Below are 24,543 nucleotides of genomic sequence, written 5' to 3'. Positions count from 1 at the left end.
CTGAGTTTTATTACTTGCTTTATTTCCTGATTCTAGCTTCCTAACAGTGACTTTGTCTGGGAGGCAGCAATGATGGTTCAAGTACTTGGGCCCTGCCACTCAGGTGGGACACATTGAGGTCCACCCTCTGCCGGGCCAGCCCTGGGTGTTTCAGGTATGCGGAGGGAGTCAACTAGCAGATAGGGGAAGTGCACAGGCAACCTATCTGTCTCTCAAATGAAAATAAATAAATAAATGTAACAGAAAAATCATTACTCCTTTGCCACGCCAAAAAAAAAAAAAAGTTCCAAATACACGCCTTTTATCTTAAGTCTTTGAAAGGAAGATTAACAATAAGTCTCTAAATTTCACATCTTCAAGTCGCAGTGACTTCAGGCCTTTAGGACTAACGGGTGGGGCAGAAAGAGCTTTAACTTTAATTTGTATTTACTTAAGGTCAGTCAGTCAGCGTGAAGGCCCAGGAGTGAGCGCAGTATTCCTGTGGGTACAAGAGGCTGACGGGAACTGTGCCAAACTGGACCGAAGGGCAGCTGCGGGTGGATGACTTGACCAAAAACACGGACGCAGGGCAGGGCGTGGAACGCCGCACACCCCCTCCCCACATCTGCGGGCGAGAAGTCGGGGCAGGTGGCCAGGATCAGGCGGGGCATTAGTAGCGTCCAGCCCCCCTCAGGCTGGCCGGACCCTCCAGTCCAGTAGTAATGGCTGGGATTCCCGCTCCTGAAGCCTCTGGCCTAGCAGTAAAATCGGCCCACACCTGAGCAGCCCCCAGCAGGAGAAGGGAAGGGCGTTCCCCTCGGCTGTAACCGCCGCGTTCGACCCTCGGCGGCCGGTAGGGTCTCCGGCCCGCGCGGGTGGGGGTGGGGGTCCAAAAAATCCTGCAGCTCCGAACACGCGTGCGTTGCCAGGCGATGGGGGTGGGGGGAGGGCGGGGCCGACGGGAAAGAGGAGTAGGGCCCAGCCCGCAGGGGGCACGCGCCACACCGGCGGCTGCGCAGCCGCCCTGTCCCTCTCTGGAGCTCACGCCCTCTGGGCTGTGGCGCCGCGCTCCGCCCCCACCCGCGAGCCCGAGGTGCGCACGCGTGGTGCGAGGGGCCGCCTCCGCCCCTCGCTGGGCTCGCGCTCTGGCTGCCGGTCCGGCCGGCGGTGGTGCGACAGCCGGGGCCGTCCGGGAGCCGGTGAACCGAGCGATCTCGAGGAAAGGCGCAGGGAGAGCGGGGGCGGGGTGGGGACGCGGCCACCGTACCCTTCGTGGCTGAAGAAAATGGTGTTCGAGTCGGTGGTCGTGGACGTGTTGAACCGGATCTTGGGGGACTATGTGGGGAACTTGGACTCGTCCCAGCTCTCTCTGGGCATCTGGAAAGGTAACGAGACCTCCACCGCCCCTTAGTCTCGCCTGCCACCGGACCCGGGCTACCTGAGCCGGGCCCCATCTCTGGGGCTGCGGGTTCCTGGCAAGCCCGGCGCTACCACCCACCGCCTTTCAAGTTACATAAAGCCGACCGGCTTTCCGGGGCCCCCGCCACGAGTCGCTGGTTTTGGAGTCCGGGAGACGGCGAGGGTCTTGGAGGGGTCGGGATGCAAAGGTCTGCCTTCTCCAGGGGACCCGCAGTGGACCCCGTGCGTCTGGAGTTCGGGTGCGAGCCCCTCGCTGCGCGCCGTCGGGCTTCAGCTGTGCTGGGCCGGGGGAGGCGACGACTCGCACCCGGGTTGGGTCCCGTCCCCGTCAGTTCCCCGCTTGGGTTGTGACGAAGGCCCCGGAGAGCCCACGGAGGGTGGCACGCTGCCTCGCACGTGAAGGCGCGGCGCCCGCAGACGCCCTCTTTAACTTCCTTCCCAGCCTCAGTTTACGGCTACACCGGAGCGTGCTCTGCTCCGGCTTCCGGCCGCGGGACCTGGATCTGGGCTCCGGGTTGCTCTTCTGCGGTTTGACTGATAACAAAAACGAAACTCCTGTGCAGCATTAACTCGTTTGCAGCTCGCGAGTTGAATCAGGAATGTGTCATGTTGGCAAGGATTTTGGAGTTTTGTGGGTCAGAGTGAATTACTGAACTAAAAAACAGAAAAACTAGGTGCACTGGATAGCAGCCCAGACCTATAAAGACCAGTGGCCATGCACCTGACGCTGTTTAGATGCCGAAGGACTGGAGCTTTGCTTTATACCTGATGACTATTGTACTCTAACTTACTTACAGCCTCATTTTAGTTCTCCCGTCTGTTATTATGTTATACCCTTATTTATTTTAGGCAGCCAGTAGAAATTAGACTCCTTTGTGACACGAATTAATGTATGTAGTAAAACTGTTTCTTTTAATTTTATTTGAAAGAAGAGAAGGAGAAGAGAGACCTCTCTCCCACTCACTGGTTCACTGTCTGAATACCCGCAACTGCTGGGCCAGGTGGAAGCCAGGAGCTTGGAGCGCAGTCGGGGTCTCCCATGTGGGTGACAGGACCCCAAGTACTTCAGCCATCACCTGCTGCTTCCCAGGGTGCCCATTAGCGGGAAGCTGGATCGTAGGAAGCTGAGTAGCTGGGACTCAAATCAGGCATTCCACTGTGTAGGATGTGGGCACAGCATAAGTGGCATCTTAACTGTTGAACAGATGCAAGCCCAAGTACATATACTAAAGATAATTTATTCTTGGACCTGCACAGACTTCCATCCTATTATGAAATAATGTAAACAGATAATTTCGTTGGATACAAAAATCCCACCTTGTTACTATTAGAGTAACTATAAAAACTGGACTAAAAAAAACTGGATGTAAATACTAGAAAATACTAGGCATTAAAAAACTATGGAACTACAAAAACTGGATATAAGTACTACCCTCTGAATAGTATCAGAAACTTGTAGATTGTTTAGGCACCTTCTCAGCTGCAAAGTGAAAAGCATCTCCAGTTATCTCGAGGAGGCCTAAAAACATCTGGTGTGCTTTGTTTTCTAGTATACATTGCTTCAACCTATAAGGTAGAGGTTTGTGTAGTGTGTAGTTTGTGTACTGTGTGGTTTATCAATGGATTTATTTATTTTTTTTTAATTTACAGACAGTTAAATTCATTGTTGTGGAAACCCGTGCTTTTATGCAGTGGGTTGAGTTACTACTTGCAATGCCAGCATCCTGTATTGGAGTGCTTGTTCAAGCCCTGACTACTCTGCTTCTAGTGCCTCTTCCTGCTAATGGGAAAGCAGTGTTAAGTGGCCCAACTGCTTGGGCTCCTACCACCCAGGTAGGAGACCCCAGTGGAGTTCCTGGCTTCTGTCTGGTCCAGCCGTGGCTGGTGTGGCCATTTGGGAAGTGAATCAGTGGATGAAAGATCTCTCTCTATGTCTCCCTCTCTCTGTCACTATGCATTTTAAATAAGTAAATAAATATTTTTTTAAAAGTTCACTTTTGTGGTGCATGATTCTGTCTGCCCTGACAAATGCTAAAAGGCATGTGGTCTGCCATCATAGTGATACCCAAAAGTTCCATCAAGCCCTCAGACTCCCTCAGCCGTGCATTTGTAGTTCACCCTACCACACGCCTTACCCTGGCAATCCCTGATCTGTTTCTATCCTTATAATTTTATCTTCCCTAGAGTGTCATATAAGTGAAACTATATTTTGTGTAATATTTTGGGTCTTCTGCTTAATTTCATTTCTTTTTATTTATTTGAGAGGCAGAGTTAGAGACAGAGGGAGAGACAGAAGGGTCTTTCATTGGCTGATTCACTCCTTGAAAGCCAGGAGATTCTTCCAAATAACCCATGCAGGATCAGGGGCAGTGGTCCAAGCACTTGACCATCTTCCACTGTTTTCCCAGGCCCTAATCAGAGAGTTGGATTGGAAGAGGAGCTGCCGGGACATGAACCAGCACCCATGTGGAATGCTGGCACTGCAGGCAGAGACTTCACCCACTACGCCACAGCTCTGACTCCATAATTTCGTTTCTTACAAAAATGTGTTTTGGGGCCAGCACTGTGGCACAGCGGGTTAAAGCCCTGGCAGGCAGTACTGGCATCCAAAATGGGCACCGGTTTGGGTCCCAGCTGCTCTACTTCTGATCCAGCTCTCTGCTATGCCCTGGGAAAGCAGTAGAGGGTGGCTTCAAGTACTTGGGCCTTTGCACCTGCATGGGAGACCCAGAAGAAGCTCCTGGTTCCTGGATTCAGATCAGCTCAGTTCTGGCCATTGCAGCCATTTGCGGGGGAGAGGGGGGTAACCAGTGGATGGAAGACTCTATCTATCTATCTCTCTAATAATAAATTTTAAAAAATGTGTTTTTCACAGTCATCCATGTGTTTCATCATTAATATTTCATTCTTGTATTTGTAAATAGTAGCTCATTCTATAAATGGCTGCTGGTTGAAGGATACTTCACTTTTTGGCAATATTTAATGTGCTGTTTAACCATTTGTGTGCGGGTTCTGTAAACATACATTGTTATTTTTCCAAAAGTAAATACTGACTGAATCTTTTTTTTTTAAAGATCTTTTGTTTAATGAATACAATTTTCATAGGTACAACTTTAGGAATATAGTGATTCCCCCCCCCCCCAATACCCACTCTCATCCCATTCCCTACTCCCTCTCCCATCCCATTCTTCTTTAGTATTCATTTTTAATTATTTTTATATACAGGAGACCAATTCTATACTAAGTAAATACTTCAACAGTTTACACACATACACACAATGTAAAAGGTACTGTTTGAGAACAAATTTTGCAGTTAATTCTCATAGGACAGAGGTCCTACATGGGAAGTTAGTGTACAGTGATTTCTTTTGTTAATTTAACAATAGACACTCTTATTTATTATGACAGTGATCACACGAGGCTCTTGCTATCAGCTGCCAAGGTTATGGAAGCCTTTTATGACCACAAACTCTTTCAGTATTTAGACAAGGCCATAAGCAAAGTGGAAGTTCTCTCCTCCCTTCAGAGAAAAGTACATTCTTCTTTGATGGCCCCTTCTTTCTACTGGGTTCTCATTCACAGAGATCCTTCATGTAGGATATTTTTGCCACAGAGTCTTGGCTTTCCATGCCTGCATTGCTCTTGTGGGCTTTTCAGCCACATCCAATTGCCTCTGATTCTGAGGTCAGAGTGTTACTTAAAGTGATTGTCTTTCTTAGGAGTCTGCTGTGTGGACTGCTTCCCATGTTGGACATTCTCTCCTTTTTAATTCTGTCTGTTGTTAGTACCAGGCACTTGATACTATTTATATGGTCTCTTTAACACTTAATCCTGTCTGTATGTTCACTTTAACACTTAAAATGATCACTTTAACAATTAAGATGGCATTTTGCAGCTTTACAGTTAGAAACTTCCTTCTCCCTCTCTTATTCCTTTTTACTGAGATCTACTTTCAATTGACTATGTATTTGGTGCATTTTCTTTTCTTTCTTTCTTTTTTTTTAACAGAGTTAGAGAGAGAGAGAAAGGTCTTCCTTCCATTGGTTCACCCCCCAAGTGGCTGCTACGGCTGGCACTACGCCGATCCGAAGCCAGGAGCCAGGTGCTTCCTCCTGGTCTCTCAAGCAGGTGCAGGGGCCCAAGCACTTGGGCCATCCTCCACTGCCCTCCTGGGCCACAGCAGAGAGCTGGACTGGAAGAGGAGCAACTGGGACTAGAACCCAGCGCCCATATGGGATGCCAGTGCCGCAGGCAGAGGATTAACCAAGTGAGCCATGGTGCCGGCCCTGCATTTCCATTCTTGATGTAGGCACCATTTGCTATAAACTTTCCTCTTAATACTGCCTTTGCTGTATCCCACAAATTTTGGTATGTTGTATTGGCATCTTAATTTGTTTACAGAAATTTTTTGATTTCTCTCTTGATTTCTTCTATGACCCGTTGTTCTTTCAGAACCATGTTGTTCATTCTTAATGTATTTGCATATTATGTAGAGATTCTTGAGTTGTTAATTTCCAGCTTCATTGCATTGGTCTGAGAAGACGCATGGTATGATTTTGATTTTTTGAATTTGCTGAGACTCACTTTATTGCCTAGCATATTGTCAATCCTAGAGAAAGATCCATGCACTGGAGAAAAAAATGTGTACTCTGTGGTTGTGTGGTGGAAGGCCCTGTAGATATCTGCTAGGTCTGTTTGGTCTATGGTATCGATGAGCTCTGTTGTTTCCTTGTTGATTTTCTGTTTGATCTGTCCATTGCTGAAAGGGAGGTATTGAAGTCCCCCATTACTATTGTATTAGAGTCTATATCTCCCTTTGAATCCCTTAACATATCTTTTAAATAGCCAGGTACCCTGTAATTAGGTGCATATACATTTATAATAGTCACATCTTCCTGTTGAATTGATCCTTTAATCATTATATAGTGTCCTTCTTTGTATCTTTTAATAGTTTTTATGTTAAAGTCTGTTTTGTCTGATATTAGGTTGGCCACACCAGCTCTTTTTTGGTTTCTATTGGCATGGATTATCTTTTTCCATCCTTTCACTTTCAGTTTGTTTGCATCTTTGTTGGTAAGGTGTGTTTTTTGTAGGCAGCAAATAGATGGGTTTACTTTTTAAATCCATTCAGACAGTCTGTGTCTTTTAAATGGGGAATTGATACTATTTACATTCAGTGTAAATATCGTCTTTGCCCTGCCACGTTTCCTTAAATAGTCCTGTTTCTGTATTTTGGATTTCATTTGTACTTTTGCTGGGTCCTTTCCTACATTCATCTTCTATTGTAGTGATGTTCTTGTTTCTGTGTTTTTGTGTATAGCACATCCTTGAACATCTTATATAAGGCTGGGCAAGTGGATACAAATTCTTTCAATTTCTGCTTGTTGTGGAAGATCTTTATTTCTCCTTCTTTCATAAATGAGAGTTTTGCAGGGTACAGTATTCTGGGTTGACTTTTTTTTCTCTTAGGACTTGGAATATGTCTCGCCATTGTCTCCTTGCCTGTAGGGTCTGTGATGAGAAGTCTGGGATGAGTCTAATTGGGTTTCCTCTGAATGTGATTTGTTGTTTCTCTCCTGTACATTTTAAGATCTGCTCTTTGTGTTTCACTGAGCTGAGTTTTGCTACATTGTGTCTTGGTCAAGTTCTTTGCTGGTCCTACTGGGAGTTCTGTATAGTTCTTGTACTTGGATGTCTCTTTCTCCAAATTGTGAAAATTCTCCTTTATTATTTTGTTAAGAAGGCCTTTTAATCCCTTCTCATTCCACACCTTCCAGAATTCCTAGGATCCGTAAGTGTGGTTGTTTGATAGAATCTTGTAACTCTCCAACCATGATTTTTAAGTTTCTAATTTCTTCTTGTATTTGGTCTGACTGTATTATTTCTAGAAGTTTGTCTTCAACTAATTCTGATATTCATTCTTCTGTTTCATCTATTGCATTGCTATGAGATTCCACTGCATTTTTTATTTCATCTGTTGAATTCTTCATTTCCAGTATTTCATTCTGGCTTCTCTTTAATATCTCTTTCTTGGGAGTGCTTTTCATTTAGATCCTGAATTTGTTTCTGATTGCTTCTAAATAATCTGTTAATTTTCTGAATTCTTTTTCTGGCATATCCTCTATCCCTTCTTCAGTCTTCATTTTTGAGGAATTGTATTGGTCCTCTGGAGAATTCATAGTCTTCCTTATTCTTATTCAGGATTTTTCCATTGTTTGGCATTTCTGGTTGACTTCTGGTTGATGTTATTTTTAACTCGATTTACCTCTGCTATGAGCTGCTGTGTCTGTGCATTGCAAATGGAAGCATGCAGCTCCACCTCCTTACTTCTAAATTGTGATGGAGGCAGGTACCAGGACTTTGGTGCGCTACGCCCGCCTACTGGGGCCTGGAGCGCTTCTCCTGGTGGTGAGACGAGCTTGGGTTTTTACTGTTTAGTACTATTTCTTGTTGTGCAGCTTGTCTGCTGGAGAGAAAATCATTCTGAAATGTTATGATCCTTGTTCCTGGGTGGGGCATGTTGTGAGGTTCCCCCCCCCCCAATTGATGGGTGTGTGTGCAGGAGGCAGACACAGTGGTCCCCTGCTTACACTCGAAAGTGTAAACAGTCTACATGGTTTCTCCCTGCCGGCTGTATGTCTGGTTGGTTGGAGGCATTGAGACACAGAAGGACCAAGGCATGCCCAACCTCTCCACCCGTTCCCCTACAGTTTCTCCTTCTTCCTGCTTGGAGTTTCAAGCGCAGTGCACTCCACCAAGTTCCCCTGCCTGCCACTGTTCACAGCTCTGTGGACTCGATACCTCTCAGCTGGTTCGCTGGGGGCAGCGCCCATCTCCTCGGTCCCTGCGTCACTCCTTCGGTGCACATTCGCCGCTTCGCCCTCCTCTTTGCTCCCCTGGCATGGGGGTACTCCTGGGCCACTCTGTGTGAACGGCTCGTGATTCCATCACTGGCTGATTGCCCATGATTCCCTTGCACGACTCAGAACCTCCCACTGCTGTACCGCCATCTTACCCCAGACTGTGGGGTCTTTAAGTTACTTTATGAGAAACTATGTGCTATGGTTTGGATATGGTCTCAGTGTGTCCCCCAGGGGTTCATGTGTTGGAAGCTTGGTCCCCGGTGCTGGCTCATAGGGTAAGTTTCTATATAACTTTTTGAGAAACTGACAAAACCTTTTCCTAAGTGTTTACTTATAGTTAAGTGTTGAGAGTTCTTAAACAATGTGGATAGAAGTCCTTTGTTAGATAAGATATTTGAAAATATTTTCTTCCGGTCTGTTCCTGGTCTGTCTTTTGCAGAGCAAATATCTTCATTTTGATAGCATCACTTTCATCAAAAATTTCCTCTGTGAGTCTGTGAATCATGCTTTTGTATCATGTTTATGAAATTGTTGCCTAACCTCAAATCACAAAGATGTTCTGTGTTTCTCCTAGAAGTTTTATGTTTAGGCTTCCAATCTATTTTTGCATAAAATGAATTATTTTTCAAGTGGTTGAAGGTTGAGGTTCATTTGTGTTTGGATGCAAATGATCAGTTGTTCACCACCGTCTGCTGAAGAGACTATCTTTTGTCAGCTGAATTATCTTTGCACTTTTGTAAAAAAAAAAAAAAATCTTACATTGTATAGATTTATTTTTGGATTGTATTTTGTTCCAAAGATCGGTGTATCCATCCTTGCACCAATACTACACTGTCTTTATAATTGGCTTTGTAGTAAATCTAGAAATCAGGTAGTGTGATTCTTTAACTTGTGTCTTGGTTAAATAATTTTTACAGTAGTATGCTGGTGTTTTATGTATAGAAATTGGTTATTTTTGGTAAATGAAACTATTAACTGAAGTATTTTAAAAAATCCTTTGAGAATTCAAAGGTAATAATTTTTAATAAATTAGAAGGTTTCTAAAAATTCTTTGAAAATTTTGTTAGTGGAAACTAGATGCTGCATAGGAAAAATTTTAAAATGAGGGACTATTTTGTAGTTTGATTCCAGAAGGAACTGTTGGTAGTTATAAATGTGTGCTTTTGTTATGCTTCTAACTATTCCAGCTAATTTCGCTATTAGTGCTAATAATGTCAGTTAGTATTTGTGTGGGACCAATGGGTGATGCTCAAAATTTGTGAGATGGTTCTTTGGAAGGATACATTTTCCCTTAGAAGCATTGTTATATATGTTATTATTTATTTAAAACAAATGGTACCAGGGACTGCAGTGCACAGCTGAATGTGTTTTAAGAAGACGGGAATAATATTAGAAATTCAGAGGCAAAAGCATTAGAAAGGGTGATTTGTGTGACTGAGTTTTCATTTGAAAAACAGGAAGTACTCATATTTTCTAGCATTTTAAAAAAGATTTATTTATTTTATTTAAAAGGCAAAGTTATAGAGAGAGATGGGGAGAGAAAGAGAGAGAGAATATCTTCCATCCACTGGTTCATTCCCCAGGTGGCCATATTGGCCAGAGCTGGGCCTGATGGAAGCCAAAAGCCAGGTGCTTCTTTGAGGACTCCCGAGTGGTGTGCAGGGGCCCAAGCACTTGGGCCATCTTCCACTGCTTTCCCATGCACATTAGCAGGGAGCGGGATCAGAAGTGGAGCAGCCAGGACTCGAACCAGCTGTTCCCATCTTCTTTGTTTTCTTTAAAATTGTAGTTCTTAGATAAATTTGTAATATTTCTGGTTATCCCTGACATCTTTATATAGCATTAAAAGCTCAATTTATGTGAATCCTCTACTGGATCACTCCCTAAATGCCTGCAATGATTGGGCTGGCTGCCGTGAATCTAAGGTCCAGGAATGTAGTTCAAGTCTCCCATATAGGTGGCAGGAACCCAGTTACTTGAGTCATTACTGCTGCCTCTGACTGCATTAAGCAGGATGTTGGAGTCAGGAGCTGGAGCTGAGAATCAAACTCAGATCCTATGATTTGGGATGTGAGTGTCTTAATGACTAGGCTAAATGCCAGCCTCTTGTTACTTTTACATGCACACACATAATATAAAAATAAATAAAATATATTTTTATAAGTTTTTTTTTTACTTTTTTTTTGCTTACTTATTTGAAAGGAAGAAAGAAAGAGAGAGAGAGAAAGAGAGGTTCTGTCAATTGGTTTATTCCCCAAATACCTGCAATGGCCAGGGCTAAGTGGCCCAAAGCCAGGAACCTGGGTACCCAGTCTAGGTGTTCCAGGGGTTGGTAGGGCCCCAACTACGCATTAAGTGCTGCCTCCCAGGGTGCACATTAGCCAAAATCTGTAATCTGGAGCAGAGCTAGAACTTGAAGCTAGGCATTCCAGTGTGGAATGCAGGCATCCTAACTGCTAGGTCAAATGTACCCTCTCTCTGTTTTATAATGTGTTTGAAATGTTAGTCTTGGTTTTCTCTTATAATAGAATATAATGTTCAGTGGCCACTGATTGCATGCCCCATTATATCAGGGGTCTTATAGGTAGAAGGAGATGAAGCTTCAGACAGGACAAATTTCTTGAATTTATTTTATTTTATTTTTAAAGATTTATTTATTTGTGAGGCAGCGTTACAGAGAGAGGGAGAGACAGAGAGAGCGAGAGATCTTCCATCTACCTGTTAACTCCCCAAGTGCCTGCAACGGCCGGAGATGAGCCGATTCAAAGCCAGGAGCCTGGAGCTTCTTCCAGGTCTTTCATAGTGGGTGGCAGGGTTTACTTGAGCCATCAAGACTGCACCCCATTGTCCGCATTAGCAGGAAGCTGGAATCAGGAGCCAGAGCCTGGTATTGAACCCAGGTGTTCCTATATAGAGTGGGAGTGTATTAACTGGCAATTTTAGCCACTAAGCTTGTATGTTGCCCATTGGTTGATGTTTGAATGTTAGACTAACCTTGCATATCTGGAATAAATTTTATTTGCTCATGGTGTATAATTACTATACATTATGGGCTTACATTTGCTCATATTTTATTGAGGATTTTTACATATGTGTTCATGATAGATACTTGTAATTTCTTTCCTGTGATGTTTTGTTATTAGGATGATGCTGGTCTCATCGAATGAGTTAGAAAGTGTTCCTTCTGCTTCTGTTTTCTGGCAGAAATTAGAAAGGATTAGTATCATTCTTTTCCCTAAATGTTTGGTACAACATCAGAGAACCCATTTGGGTCTGGTGCTTTCAGTTATTGACTTACTCAATTACTGAATTGTTTTCCCTTTTGTGACTTTTGGTACAATGTATCTGTCAAGGAATTGTTATATTCCTATAAGTTACAAAATTTGTGGAAATGTTTATAATCCTTTATTTTCTAATGTTATTATGTTAATGTCCGTGGGACGAATAGTGATAGTCCTTCTTTGATATCTTACATTAATGATTTGTATCTTTTTCTTCCACAGTTAACTTGGCTATAAGTGTATCATTTTATTTGAAAAAAGAATCAACTTCTGTTTTTTTTTATTTTCTGTATTTCATTGGTTTCTGTTCTAATTTTTATTACTTCATTTCTTCTGCTTACTTTGGATTTAATTTGCTCTTTTTCTAGATTCCTAAGATTGAAGTTAATTGAGTTTTAGACCTTTCATCTTTTCTAGTATATGTAGTCAGAGCTTTACATTCTCTGTAAGCCTGGTTTTTACTGAATTTCACAGCTTTTGATAAGCTGTATTTTTATTTGATAGGAATATTTGAAAATTTCTTTTAACAAGTCTTCTTTGATTTTTTTGTATTATCCAAAGCTAGCAGTTTGGGCAGGGGTGTTTGGCTTAGCAGTTAAAACCCCTGCCGTCTGCATTGATTTACCTGTATATGATTACTGCTTTGTAATTGTGTTCCTGCCACCCATATGAGAGACTTGGATTGTGTTGTTGACTCCTGGTTTCAGCCCCATTGTAGGTGTTTGGGGAGTGAACCACCAGATGGGAATTCCCTCCCTTTGTCTTTCTCTTTTCTCTGCCTCCCAGATAAATGCAGCAAATCATTTGAATATGTATAAGAAGGCTTATTTGTGGGCATTGTGTTCTCTTCCACTGGTCTAGTGTCTGTGCTGGTATGGCACTGTTTTGTTAGTGTGGTTTCAATAAGTTTAAAAAAATGTTGTTTAAAGATTTATGTTTATTTATTGGAAGGGCAGAGTGACAGCTTCCATTCACTGATTCATTTCAGATGGCTGCAATGGCCAGAGTTGGGGCAGGCCAAAGCCAGGAGGCTGGAAATCCATATAAGTGTCCCATGTGGGTGCAGGGGCCCAAGTACTTGGGCCATTTTCTGTTGCTTTCCTAGACACTTTAGCACAGAGCTGGGTTCCAACTGGAGCAGATGGGACTTAACCTGGCACTCGTATGGAATGCTGGCACTGTAAGTGGCAGCTTAACCTGGTATGTCAAAACACTGGCCCCTATTTTTATTTTATTTATATATATATATATATATATATAAATTTCTTAATCTCTCCTTAACTGTATACAGTATTTTTGATTAAATATTTTTTCTTTTAGCATTTTAAATATTACCATCTCACTACTTTCTGACTTTATTTTTAATTAGTTTTTAGCAGATTCTGTGTGATTTGTAGATAAAATCCTAAGAACATGATAGTCCCTTCCTCCCTCCCCCTCTTTCCCTCCCACCCTTCCATCCTCTTTCTTTCTCCAGCTCCCCCTTTTTTAGTTTTTGAGATAACATTATACATTTATATTACAGTAAAAAGGCTCAGTCATTTTTGTTGAGAAATCCACTGATAATTTTATTGATGGTATGTATATTATTAGTTGCCTCTTTCTTGCTACTTTTGAGAGTCTCTGTCTTTGGTTTTCAGTATCTTGATACCAAGTGTCTCAGTGTAGGTCTATAGGTTTACCCCATTTGGAGTCTGTTTAGATTCTGTATTTGTGTGTCTATGTCTTTCCTTAAATTTGGAAAGTTTTTGTCCATTATTTCTTTTTTTTTTTTTTTTTTTTTTTTTTTTTTTTTTTGACAGGCAGAGTGGACAGTGAGAGAGAGAGAGACAGAGAGAAAGGTCTTCCTTTGCCGTTGGTTCACCCTCCAATGGCCGCCGCGGCTGGCGCGCTGCGGCCGGCGCACCGCGCTGATCCGATGGCAGGAGCCAGGAGCCAGGTGCTTTTCCTGGTCTCCCATGGGGTGCAGGGCCCAAGCACCTGGGCCATCCTCCACTGCACTCCCTGGCCACAGCAGAGGGCTGGCCTGGAAGAGGGGCAACCGGGACAGAATCCGGCGCCCCGACCGGGACTAGAACCCGGTGTGCCGGCGCCGCTAGGCGGAGGATTAGCCTAGTGAGCCGCGGCGCCGGCCCATTATTTCTTCATATGAGCTCTCTGACCCTTTATCTGTCTTCTCTGAGGCAGCCATAATACATACAAGTATAAAGATTATTTCATGGTTTCCTGTAATTCTCCCAGGCTCTATTTTTCTTTACTTGACGTATTTTAAGATTTATTTTACTTATTTGAAAGACAGTTACATAGAGAGGTAGAAACAGAGGGTTCGTCCATCCATTGGTCTTTCCCCAATGGTCGCAACAGCCAGAGCTGAGCCAATCTGAAGCCAGTAGCCAGAAGCTTCTTCTGGGTCTCCCACATGGGTACAGGGGCCCAAGCACTTGGGCCATCCTCTGCTGCTTTTGCAGGTGCATTAGCAGGAAGCTGAATCAGAAGTAGAGCAGCTGGAACTCTAACTGGCGCCCATACTGGATGTTAGCACTGCAGGCCAGGGCTTTAACCTGCTGTGCCATACTGCTGGCTCTGTTTTTTTCCCCCCTCATTGTATACTTTCAAATGACCTGTCTTCATGCTTATTGATGGTTTCTTCTTGTTTACACTTGCTGTTGATTTTCCCTAGTGATTTTTCAGTATAGTTATTGCATTTTTCAGCTCTAGAATTTGTTTTGTTCTCTTTGTAGATATTCTCACTTTGTTTACATATACTTTGTAACATTTCCTTTAGCTCTCTGTCCTTGTTTTCCTTTTGCTCTTTGAGTGTGCTTAAAATGTTTTTTTTTTCTAGTAAATCCTAAACATGTTTTGTTTAGTGTTGCTTTTTTTTTTTTTTTATTTGACAGATAGAGTTAGAGAGTGAGAGAGAGAGACAGAGAAAGGTCTTCCCTCCGTTGGTTCACCCCCTAAATGGCTGCTACGGCCGGTGCTACGCCAATCCGAAGCCAGGAACCAGGTGCTTCCTCCTGGTCTTTCAAGCAGGTGCAGGGGCCCGAGCACTTGGTCCATCCTCCACTACCTTCCCGGGCTACAGCAGAAAGCTGGACTGGAAGAGGAGCAACCGGGACTAGAACCTGGTGCCCATATGGGATGCTGGCACTGCAGGCAGAGGATTAACCAAGTGATCCATGGTGCTGGCCCCCTAGTGTTGCTTTCTTAAGATTTAATATGTTCTTTTGAATGAATCTTGTTTCCTGTTTCATGACATACCTAGTGATCTTTTATTGAACAGTAAGCATGTGAAAAATAAGCCACCACTGTGAATCTTTGCAGAGTACTCTGTACTGTTAACGCCTTCACCAAAGAGCTCTGAGTAAAAGCTTCTGTGCAAATTGTCCCTTAACCTGTGTGTGTGTGTGTGTGTGTGTGTATACATTTTTTCTTTTCTACTTTTCATTTAAAATTTTTTTGAGGTAAGTTTTACATTTATATTATAATCCAAGGCTTAATGGCTCCACTAAATAGAGAGTTCAACAAATAAAAAGTAAAAAGACCATAGTTCAGCAGAAAAATAGGCAGGGGCTATAAACAATAATCAAATGAAAAGATGTTCAACTTCATTCATAAAAATTTTAAAATACTCACAAAATCACTGAAACTTAAGCAAAGATTTAAAACAGTTTGACAGAATACTATATTTGCAGCAAAACTGATACACACAGGCATTGCTTTCCTTTGTTTAAAAAGGATTTCTTTTCTTTTTTTTTTTAACTTTTATTTAATGAATATAAATTTCCAAAGTACGGCTTATGGATTACAATGGCTTCCCCCCCATAACGTCCCTCCCACCTGCAACCCTCCCCTTTCCCACTCCCTCTCCCCTTCCATTCACATCAAGATTCATTTTCGATTCTCTTTATATACAGAAGATCAGTTTAGCATACATTAAGTAAAGATTTCAACAGTTTGCTCCCACACAGAAACATAAAGTGAAAAATAATAGATGATTTTTTAAATGATGATGAAATCAGATCAGACCTACTGTCATGTTTAATCCCAGCGAGAGTCAAGTTGGGAATTGCTAATTTCTTCTTCTTCTTTTTTTTTTTTTTTTTTAACAGAAGGTCAGTTTAGTATACATTAAGTAAAGATTTCAACAGTTTGCACCCCCATAGAAACACAAAGTGAAATATACTGTTTGAGTACTCGTTATAGCATTAAGCCTCAATGTACAGCACATTAAGGACAGAGATCCTACATGAGGAGTAAGTGCACAGTGACTCCTGTTGTTGACTGTACAAATTGACACTCCAGTTTATGGCATCAGTAATCTCCCTATGCACCAGTCATGAGTTTCCAAGGCTATGGAAGCCCCTTGAGTTCTCCGATTCTTATCTTGTTTAGACAAGGTCATAGTCAAAGTGGAGGTTCTCTCCTCCCTTCAGAGAAAGGTACCTCCTTCTTTGAAGACCTGTTCTTTCCACTGGGATCTCACTCACAGAGATCTTTCATTTAGGTGTTTTTTTTTGTTTTTTTGTTTTTTTTTTTTTTTTGCCAGAGTGTCTTGGCTTTCCATGCCTGAAATACTCTCATGGGCTTTTCAGCCAGATTGGAATGCCTTTAGGGCTGATTCTGAGGCCAGAGTGCTGTTTAGGACATCCGCCATTCTATGAGTCTGCTGAGTATCTCGCTTCCCATGTTGGATCACTCTCCCCTTTATTTATTCTATCGGTTAGTATTAGCAGATACTAGACTTGTTTATGTGCTCCCTTTGACTCTTAGTCCTTTCATTATGATCAATTGTGAACTGAAATTGATCACTTGGACTAGTGAGATGGCATTGGTACATGCCACCTTGATGGGATTAAATTGGAGTCTCCTGGTATGTTTCTATCTCTACCATTTGGGGCAAGTCAGCTTGAGCATGTCCCAAATTATACATCTCTTCCCTCTCTTATCCCCACTCTTATGTTTAACAGGGATCACATTTCAGTTAAATTTCAACACTTAAGAATAACTGTGTATAAATTACAGAATTAAACCAGTCATATTAAGTAGAACAGACAAAAAAAAAACTACTAAGAGGGATAATGTATTAAGTTGTTCATTAACAGTCAGGGCTATGCTGATCAAGTCACCGTTTCTCATAGTGTCGATTTCACTTCAATAGGTTTCCTTAAAAAGGATTTATTTTCATTTATTAGAATCAGTCTTCCATCTGCTGGATCACTGTCCACGTGGCTGCAGCAGCTGCAAAGACAGGAGTCTTGAACTCCATCAGTCTCACATGTAGGTGACAGGGACTCGAGCACTTGGACCATTTCTGCTACTTTCCTAGGCTTGTTAGCAGCGAGCTGGATCAGAAGTGGAGCAGTTGGGACTTCACGTGGCACTCATGTGGGATGTCAGTGTCATAGGATACGCTGGCCTCTCTGTTTTGTTGTGTTTAGTTTTTTTTTTTTTTTTAAATTTTAGCTCCCACATATGTACAACTGCTTTTTAAATGTCTTAATTTGGGGGCTGGTGCTGTGGCATAGTGCGTTAAGCAGCTTCCTGCAGCACTAGCATCCCATATGGATGCTGGTTCAACTCCTGGCTGCCCCACTTCTGATCCAGCTTCCTGCTGCTGTGCCTGGGAAAGCTGTGGAGGATGGCCCAAGTGCTTTGGACTCTGTACCCACATGGGAGACTCGGATGGAGCTCCTGGCTCCTGGCTCCAGTCTGGCTCAGCCCTGGCTGTTGTGGCCATTTGGAGGAGTGAAGCAAGCAGCAGATGGAAAATTTCTCTCTCTCTACCTTTACCTCTCCCCCTCTAACTGCCTTTCAAATGAATAAATTAATCTTAAAAAAGAAGTCTTAATTTCCTTCAGGATCTTACCACTACTTCTTCTCAGGGTTTTACATGTTCTGTTGTATTTCTCTTCCCTTAGTCTCTTGCTCCACATACCCATGACTGTACAGTTTTTTGTTGTGTCCTGCACTGCTTTCATTGGTCTTCAGTGTGATTTGCAAACTCTGCTACTGTTTCATGGGATCTCCAAGTCATGTTAGATAGAAACCAGTACTGGGGGCTGGCGCTGTGGTGCAGTAGGTTAATCCTCCGCCTGTGGTGCCAGCATCCCACATGGGTGTCGGTTCTAGTCCCGGCTGCTTCTCTTTCCTTCCAGCTCTCTGCTATGGCTTAGGAAAGCAGTAGAAGATGGCCCAAGTCCTTGGGCCCCTGCACCCTCATGGGAGACCTGGAAGAAGCTCTTGGCTTTGGATTGGCGCAGCTCCGGCCATTGCGGCCATTTGCGGAGTGAACGAGTGGACGGAAGACCTCTTTCTCTCTCTACCTCTCAAATAAGTAAAAAAAAAAAAAAAAAAACTTAAAAAAAAAACTTAAAAAAAATTAAAAAGAAAAAAAAAGAAACCAGTACTATCAGCAGTCCCAGATAATCAAGAACATAACAAACAAGTTCTGTTTACCTTCACTACCCAAAGGAGGAAACAAGGATTGAATGGATTACCACACACTTACTGTGCTGTGTTGGGGGTAGAATGGGACAAGTGTGAATGAAATTTCCAATTTTTTTGGAATGTGACTTTTTTCATGGTTACACATTTGCTTGTTTCCTTTACATCCTTTTTTTTTTTAAAATATTTTTCTTTCAAAGATTTTATTTATTTGAGGGGTAGAGTTACAGACAGAGGGAGAGACAGAGAGAAAAGTTTTCCATCTGCTGGCTGCAATGGCCAGAGCTGGGCCAATCCAGAGTCAGGAGCTAGGAGCTTCTGCTGTGTCTCCCTTGCAGGTGTAGGGACCCAAGGACTTGGGCCATCTTCTGATGCTTTCCCAGGCCATAGCAGAGAGCTGGATCAGAACAGGAGCAGCCAGGACACGAACTGATGCCCATATGGGATTGTGGCACCACAGGTGAAGGCTTAGCCCACTTTGCCACTGTGCTGGCCCTTAAGATTTATTTTATTTATTGGAAAGATAATTACAGAGAGAGATAGAGACAGGGAAAGAGAGGGGTCTTCCATTTACTGGTTCACTCATTTATTTATTTATTTGAGAGGCAGAGTTAGACAGAAGGAGAGACAGAGATCTTCCATCCACTGGCTCACTTTCCAAATGGCCACAACGATCAGGGCTGGGCCAGGCCTAAGCCAGGAGCCAGAAACTTCTGTTCCAGGTCTCCCACACGGGTATAGGGGCCCAAGCACTTAGCCCATTCTCTGCTGCTTACCCAGGCGCATTAACAGGGAGCTGGATTGGAAGTGGAGCAGCCAGGACTTGAATTGGCATTGCTGCTGCTGTAGGCCGCAGCTTTAACTCAGTGAACCACAACACAAGCCCTTGACTTTGCATTTTCAGAGTTCCTTTTCCAGCTGTTCATTGCAAGTATTAAAATACATTTTTCTTTTTGCATATATATCTTGTGCTACTTTGCTAGATTGATGTTTTTATAATTCTGATTTAAGGTAATTCATATTGGAGTATAATTGCATTAATATTGATCTATATCTGCAGGGAGGAAAAATATTACAAAAATGAAGTTTAATCAAACATCTCATCTTAAACTATGCAGAAGAATGCAGATGATTTAATTTGATCATAGATAGATCCTAATTTCTCTTAACTACATTATTTGTGATTATTTTTCCCTAGTATGAGATGCAGGAATGAACTATACTTAGCTTTCTTAAGTGAAAAATATTTGAATGTTTCAATTTTTTTAAAAATTTTTATTTTTATTTTTTAGGAGCTGTGGCCCTCAAGAATCTTGTAATTAAAGAAAATGCCCTGGTAGGTTTTACTCTGAAAAATTTGTGCATTTAATTATGTATATTATTTCTTGATTGATCATGCCACCTTAAATTATTTGAGGAAATTTTTGGGAGACAAAATTTGTAAAATCTGAATTATTCAGAATGGATTTTAATCTCCCTAAAAGTAAGTGTAAAGTGAAAAATTTATTTTCTTCATTCTTGTATGTTTTATTTTAGTGTTTCAGTTGTCTTCCAGTGATTTTCAAGTTTATAAAACACCATTTAAATAATTTTTTACTGGAGGACATTCCAATATGGCAGAATAGGTAGGGAACTTACTCTTCTAGTCTAGAGGAAGTTAGTTAAAAGAGTTAGAGGGAGAAAACAGCAGAGGAGATGCCACACAAATTAGAGGGACACTGTGGACCTACATGGAGGGTGAGAACATGCACAGCTCAGGACCCCAGCAGCCGAGAACCTCAGCACCAGCTTTGGGAGTGAAGTGAGACCAAGCTGCAGCAACCCAAGCCACTGGTGATAAAGCTGCAGGAAGAGCCTATCATGAGTCCAACTTGGAGCCCTGTGGGGGACAATGTACCCACGAACCCAGAGGGAAAAAAGGGGGCATGTTACTCTCTCCCTGACCACCTGGCACCAGCATCCTGTAACCAGCCAAGAGAGGGCAGGCACCATTTTGGATATACATGACAGCTGCACCAGCTTGTGTCCATGTGGGAGAATTGACAGGGGGCTGGGTGCTTGTGACTGTGGGAGCCTTGTGTGTTGGACTGTGAAAACACTGTGGCTACATGGGAAGGCACAGGGTGTTGCTGGGTCTTTGGGCAATCACTGTGATGGCTCCACATGCTCGGGACTCCCTGATTCCCTGATGAGAGTCATTGCTGTGGGATCCATACTCAAACCAAGGACTGCACACATACTTTGTGTGGTTCTTGTGGCAGTAGGGATGAATATTGTACCCACTGGGCCTAGCACTCAGGTATTGATCTCCTTGGAGGAGAGGAGGTGAGCATGAGACTAGGCCAAAAGAGCTGATCAAACCTCCCCTCTGATGAAAGAAATAGAGAGAAAGGAAGGAAGGGAGGCAGGAAGGGAGGGAGGGAGGAAGGAAGGAAGAAAGGAAGAAAGGAAGGAAGGAGGGAAGATTTACCATACCCAGTTGAGTATCATCTTGGACATTCCCTTCACCCTGGAGCACTGTGCAAAGCTCCCTGGCCACACCCAGCATACACCTCTGGGTATTCACTGAAAGAGCAGGCACTACACTAAGCCACAGGAGCATAGTTCAAAGATAAAAGCCATCACAAGGAAGAAAAATAAAACATAATACCACAAATGCCTAATAATAAATGCAGCAATTCAAGAAACCTAAATAAGGAAGACAGCATGAAGTCCCCAAAAGAACACAACACTTCAATACTAGAATGTGAAGATGAAGAGATTTAAGAAATGCTGGAAACGGAATTAAAAAATTGATTATAGGATTACTTAGAAGTAATCAGGAATGGGGAGGGAGCTTATTGCTCTAGTCTGGGGAAGATAGTTTTAAAAAGTGGAGAGAGTGCAGTCTCAAGGAAGAGTTAGGGAGAAAACAATAGAGGAAATTCCATGCAAATTAGAAGGACACTGTGGACCTATGTGGAGAGTGTGCATGCACACAACTCGGGACCCCAGCAGCCCAGAGCCTCAGCACCAGCTTTGGAGAGTGAGGTGAGACCACACTGCAGCAGCCCAAGCCACTGGCAATAAAGTGCAGGAATAGCCTGGTTTCAGTCCAGCTTGGAGCCCTGTGGGGGATGGTGTACCTGCCAACCTAGAAGAAAAAGAGGGGGCATGCTTCTCCCCAACTACCAGGCGTTGGCGTCCTATAACTAGCTGGGAGAGGTGACATGTGACAGTGCGCCAGCCCATGTCCACATGCCCAGCAACCAGCTGTGAGCAGATGCCCAAGTCTTGCTGGAGGAATTGACGGGGCTGGGTGCTCCTGATGGGGCTGGGAGGCTTGAGTGCCAGGACTGTGAAAACACTGTGGCTGCATGGCGGACTCAGGGTGTGGCTAGGACTTTGGGCAGTCACCGTGGGTGGTTCCACATGGTTGGGGCTCCCTGATTCCCCGATGAGGGTCATTGCTGCAGGATCTGTGCTCAGACTGAGGACTGCACAGATGATTTGTGTGGTTCTTGTTGTAGTGCAGATGAATATTGTACCTACTGAGACTGGCGCCCAGGCATTGGTCTCCTTTGAGAAAAGGAGATGAGTGTTAAGACTACACCAGCTGAGCAGAACAAACCTCCCTTCTGATTAAAAAATAAAAAAATAAATTACCACACTCAACTTGGGTATCACCTTGGACACCCCTCACACTGGAGCATTAAACAGAGTTCCCTAACCACAGTAGCACATGCCTCAGGGTATTCACTGAAAGAGTGGACAACTCCACTAAGCCACAGAGACGTAGTTCAAAGATAAAAGCCATCACAGGGAGAAAATAAACCACCAAGTATCTCCACAAATGCCTAAAAATTAATGCAGAAATTCAAGAAACAAAAATAAGGAAGGCAACATGACGCCTCCAAAGGAGCACATAGAATATGAAAATGAAGAGATTGAAGAAATGCCAAGAATGATGATCAAAACATTGATCTTAGGATTGCTTAGCAGTAATCAGAAGCAAATCCACAGACTAGAGAATTCTGTACATCACTTGAAAGAAATTTTTTCTAATGAAATTGAGATTTTAAGGAGAAATTGAAACAAAATGTTGGAGATGAAGAATTCAGTAGAACAAATTAAAAATTCAGTGGAAAGCCTTAAGAACAGACTCAGTGAGGAGAAGAAAGACTGAGTTAGAACACAAATTTCTGGAAATTTTACAATCAGACCAAAAAAAATTAAAAAGCTAAAAAAGTGTTGGACATCTGTGGGATACTATCAAACGACCCAACATATAGATGTTAAGAGTTCCTGAAGACATGGAAAGAGAGAATGAATTAGAAGGCCTTTTTAGTGAAATAATTTTAGAAAACTTCAAGGGATGTCCAGGTACAGGAAGCACAAAGAACTCCTAATAGCCCAGAAAGATCTTCGCCACGACACATTGTAGTCAAACGGTCCACAATAAAAAAGATTCTAAGATGTGCACTAGAAAAATGTCAGATTACTTTCAGAGGATCCCCAATTAGACTCGCAGATGACTTCTCATCAGAAACCTTAGAGGCTAAGGGACAATGGAGAGATAAAGAGATATATTCCAAGTCTTAAGAGAAAAAGCTGTCAATCTAGAATACCCTGCAAAGCTCTCCATGATGAATGAAGGTAAAATAAAGACCTATAACAAACAGAAAGTGAAAGAATTTGTCACCACTCATTCAGCCTTATAAAATCTGCTTAAAGATACACTACACACAGAAATATGGTTATCCCTATGAAAGAAGGTGAAGGCAGAATAATTTCCCAAATAGTGCAAAGGAAATCCAAAGTAAACAATAGGAATATTTATGGAAAAATGGCAGGGCCAAGTCATTACTTACCAATAGTCACCTTGGATATAAATGGCCTCAGCTCTCCAGTTGAAAAATACAGACTGGTAGAATGGATTAAAAAACAAAACCCATCTATTTGCTGCCTTCAAGAAACACATCTTGCCAACAAAGATACGGACAAAGTGTAAGGATGGGAAAAGATATTCTGGCTAACAGACATCATAAAGAGCTGGTGTAGCCATCTTAGTATCAGACAAAATAGACTTTAACACAAAATCTGTTAAAAGAGACAAAGAAGGGCACAATGTAATGATTAAGGGATCAATTCAACAGGAAGATGTGACTATTAAAAACATATATGCACTTACTTACAGGGCACCTGGCTGTTTAAAAGATGTGTTAATGGATCTAAAGGGAGATATAGACTCCAATGGTAATGGGGGACTTCAGTACCCCACTTTCAGCAATAGATCAACCAGATAGAAATTTAGCAAAGAAACAACAGTTAATAGACACTATAGACCAAATGGACCTAACAGATCTACAGAAGTTTTCATCCTACAGTTGCAGAATACATATTTTTCTCACCAGTAAATGGAGCATTCTTTAGGATAGACCACATGGTAGGCCATAAAACAAATGTCAGCAAATTCAAAAAAATTGAGATCATACCCTGCATCATCTCGGAACACAATCGAATGAGCTGGAAATCAACAGCGCAACAATTTCTAGAACATACGTAAACACATGAAGCCTGAACAACATCCTCCTGAATGAACAGTGGGCCTTAGAAGAAATCAAAGGGGAAATCAAAATATATCTGGAAATGAATGAAGATGATCTGTACCCCCATGTTTATTGCAACTCAATTCACAATAGCTAAGATATAGAATCAACCCAAACGTCTGTTAGCCAGACTGTATAAAGAAATTATGGAATATATACACCATGGAATACTACACAGTGGTTTAAAAAGTGAAATCCTGTCATTTGCAACCAAATGGATGAAACTGGAAAACATCATACTTAGTGAAATAAGCCAGTCCCAACAGGACAAATACCTTATGTTCTCCCTGATCTGTGCTAACTAATAGAGCACCTAAAAGGTAATTTGTAGATGTGGAATTGGCTCTTTGAGATGCAACAACTTTGAACAGCCCTTGTCTTGAGCAAGTTATTTTTTTTTAAATACTATTTGGTGAACGCTTTACTTAGTATAGAGTTAATCATGTATATAAAGTTAATTGAAAATAGATCTTAGTAAAAAATAAGAATGGGAATAGGAGAGGGAGGAGGAAGGGTGTGTTACGGTGTTAAAAATCACTAAGTTCCTAAAGTTGTACTTATGTGTGAAGTTTGTATTTTTTACATAAAAAAGTTTCTCTGAAAAAATAATTTTTTTAGTGTTCAACTCAGTGACATTAAATACATTCACAATTTTGTGCAACACTTACACAGTATCTTTTTCTAAAACTTCATATCCCCCCAAAACACCTCTAACCTTTATGCAATTAATTCTCCATTCTGTCTCTCCATAGACGAACTTTTTTATTTTTGCACACTGAAAGTCTACCCACTAAACAATAACTCCCTGTTTCCATCCTTCCCCTTATCTTTATTTTTTCTTTATAAGTTTGCCTTTTATGTACCTCATATAAAAAAGTTTGTATTTTCCCTCCCTCCCTCCCTCCCTTTCTCCTTCTCTTCCTCTCTTCGTCTCTCCCTCCCTCCCTTCCTCTCTCTCTCTCC

At 42.3% G+C, this 24,543-nt stretch overlaps 1 protein-coding gene across 14 annotated transcripts in view; it reads left to right on the top strand.

Annotated features, from left to right (window-relative positions):
- Positions 1–535: 535 nt before the first annotated feature.
- Positions 536–24,543, top strand: part of VPS13A (vacuolar protein sorting 13 homolog A) — a 248,424-nt gene continuing 224,416 nt past the window's right edge. For 10 of the 14 annotated variants that reach the window (XR_011379457.1, XR_016236667.1, XR_016236666.1 and 7 more), the window contains exons 1-2: positions 1,070–1,364; positions 19,285–19,328. Coding sequence is in view for 8 of the 14 variants with exons in the window: in XM_017341940.3 (XP_017197429.2) it covers positions 1,265–1,364; positions 19,285–19,328 (144 nt within the window). In the remaining 6 variants the exon portion in view is untranslated. Of the gene's footprint in view, positions 833–988; positions 1,365–19,284; positions 19,329–24,543 lie in introns of those variants that run through there. The other 4 variants (XM_089336575.1, XM_051858844.3, XM_089336587.1 and 1 more) reach the window with 4 other exon arrangements.

This window comes from Oryctolagus cuniculus, chromosome 1, assembly GCF_051225735.1.
Source record: "Oryctolagus cuniculus isolate XC-2025 breed Fujian yellow rabbit chromosome 1, ASM5122573v1, whole genome shotgun sequence".
Taxonomy (NCBI): Eukaryota; Metazoa; Chordata; class Mammalia; order Lagomorpha; family Leporidae; genus Oryctolagus; species Oryctolagus cuniculus.
Note: the sequence above shows the minus strand (reverse complement) of the source record. Positions and strands in the feature narration are given on the sequence as shown.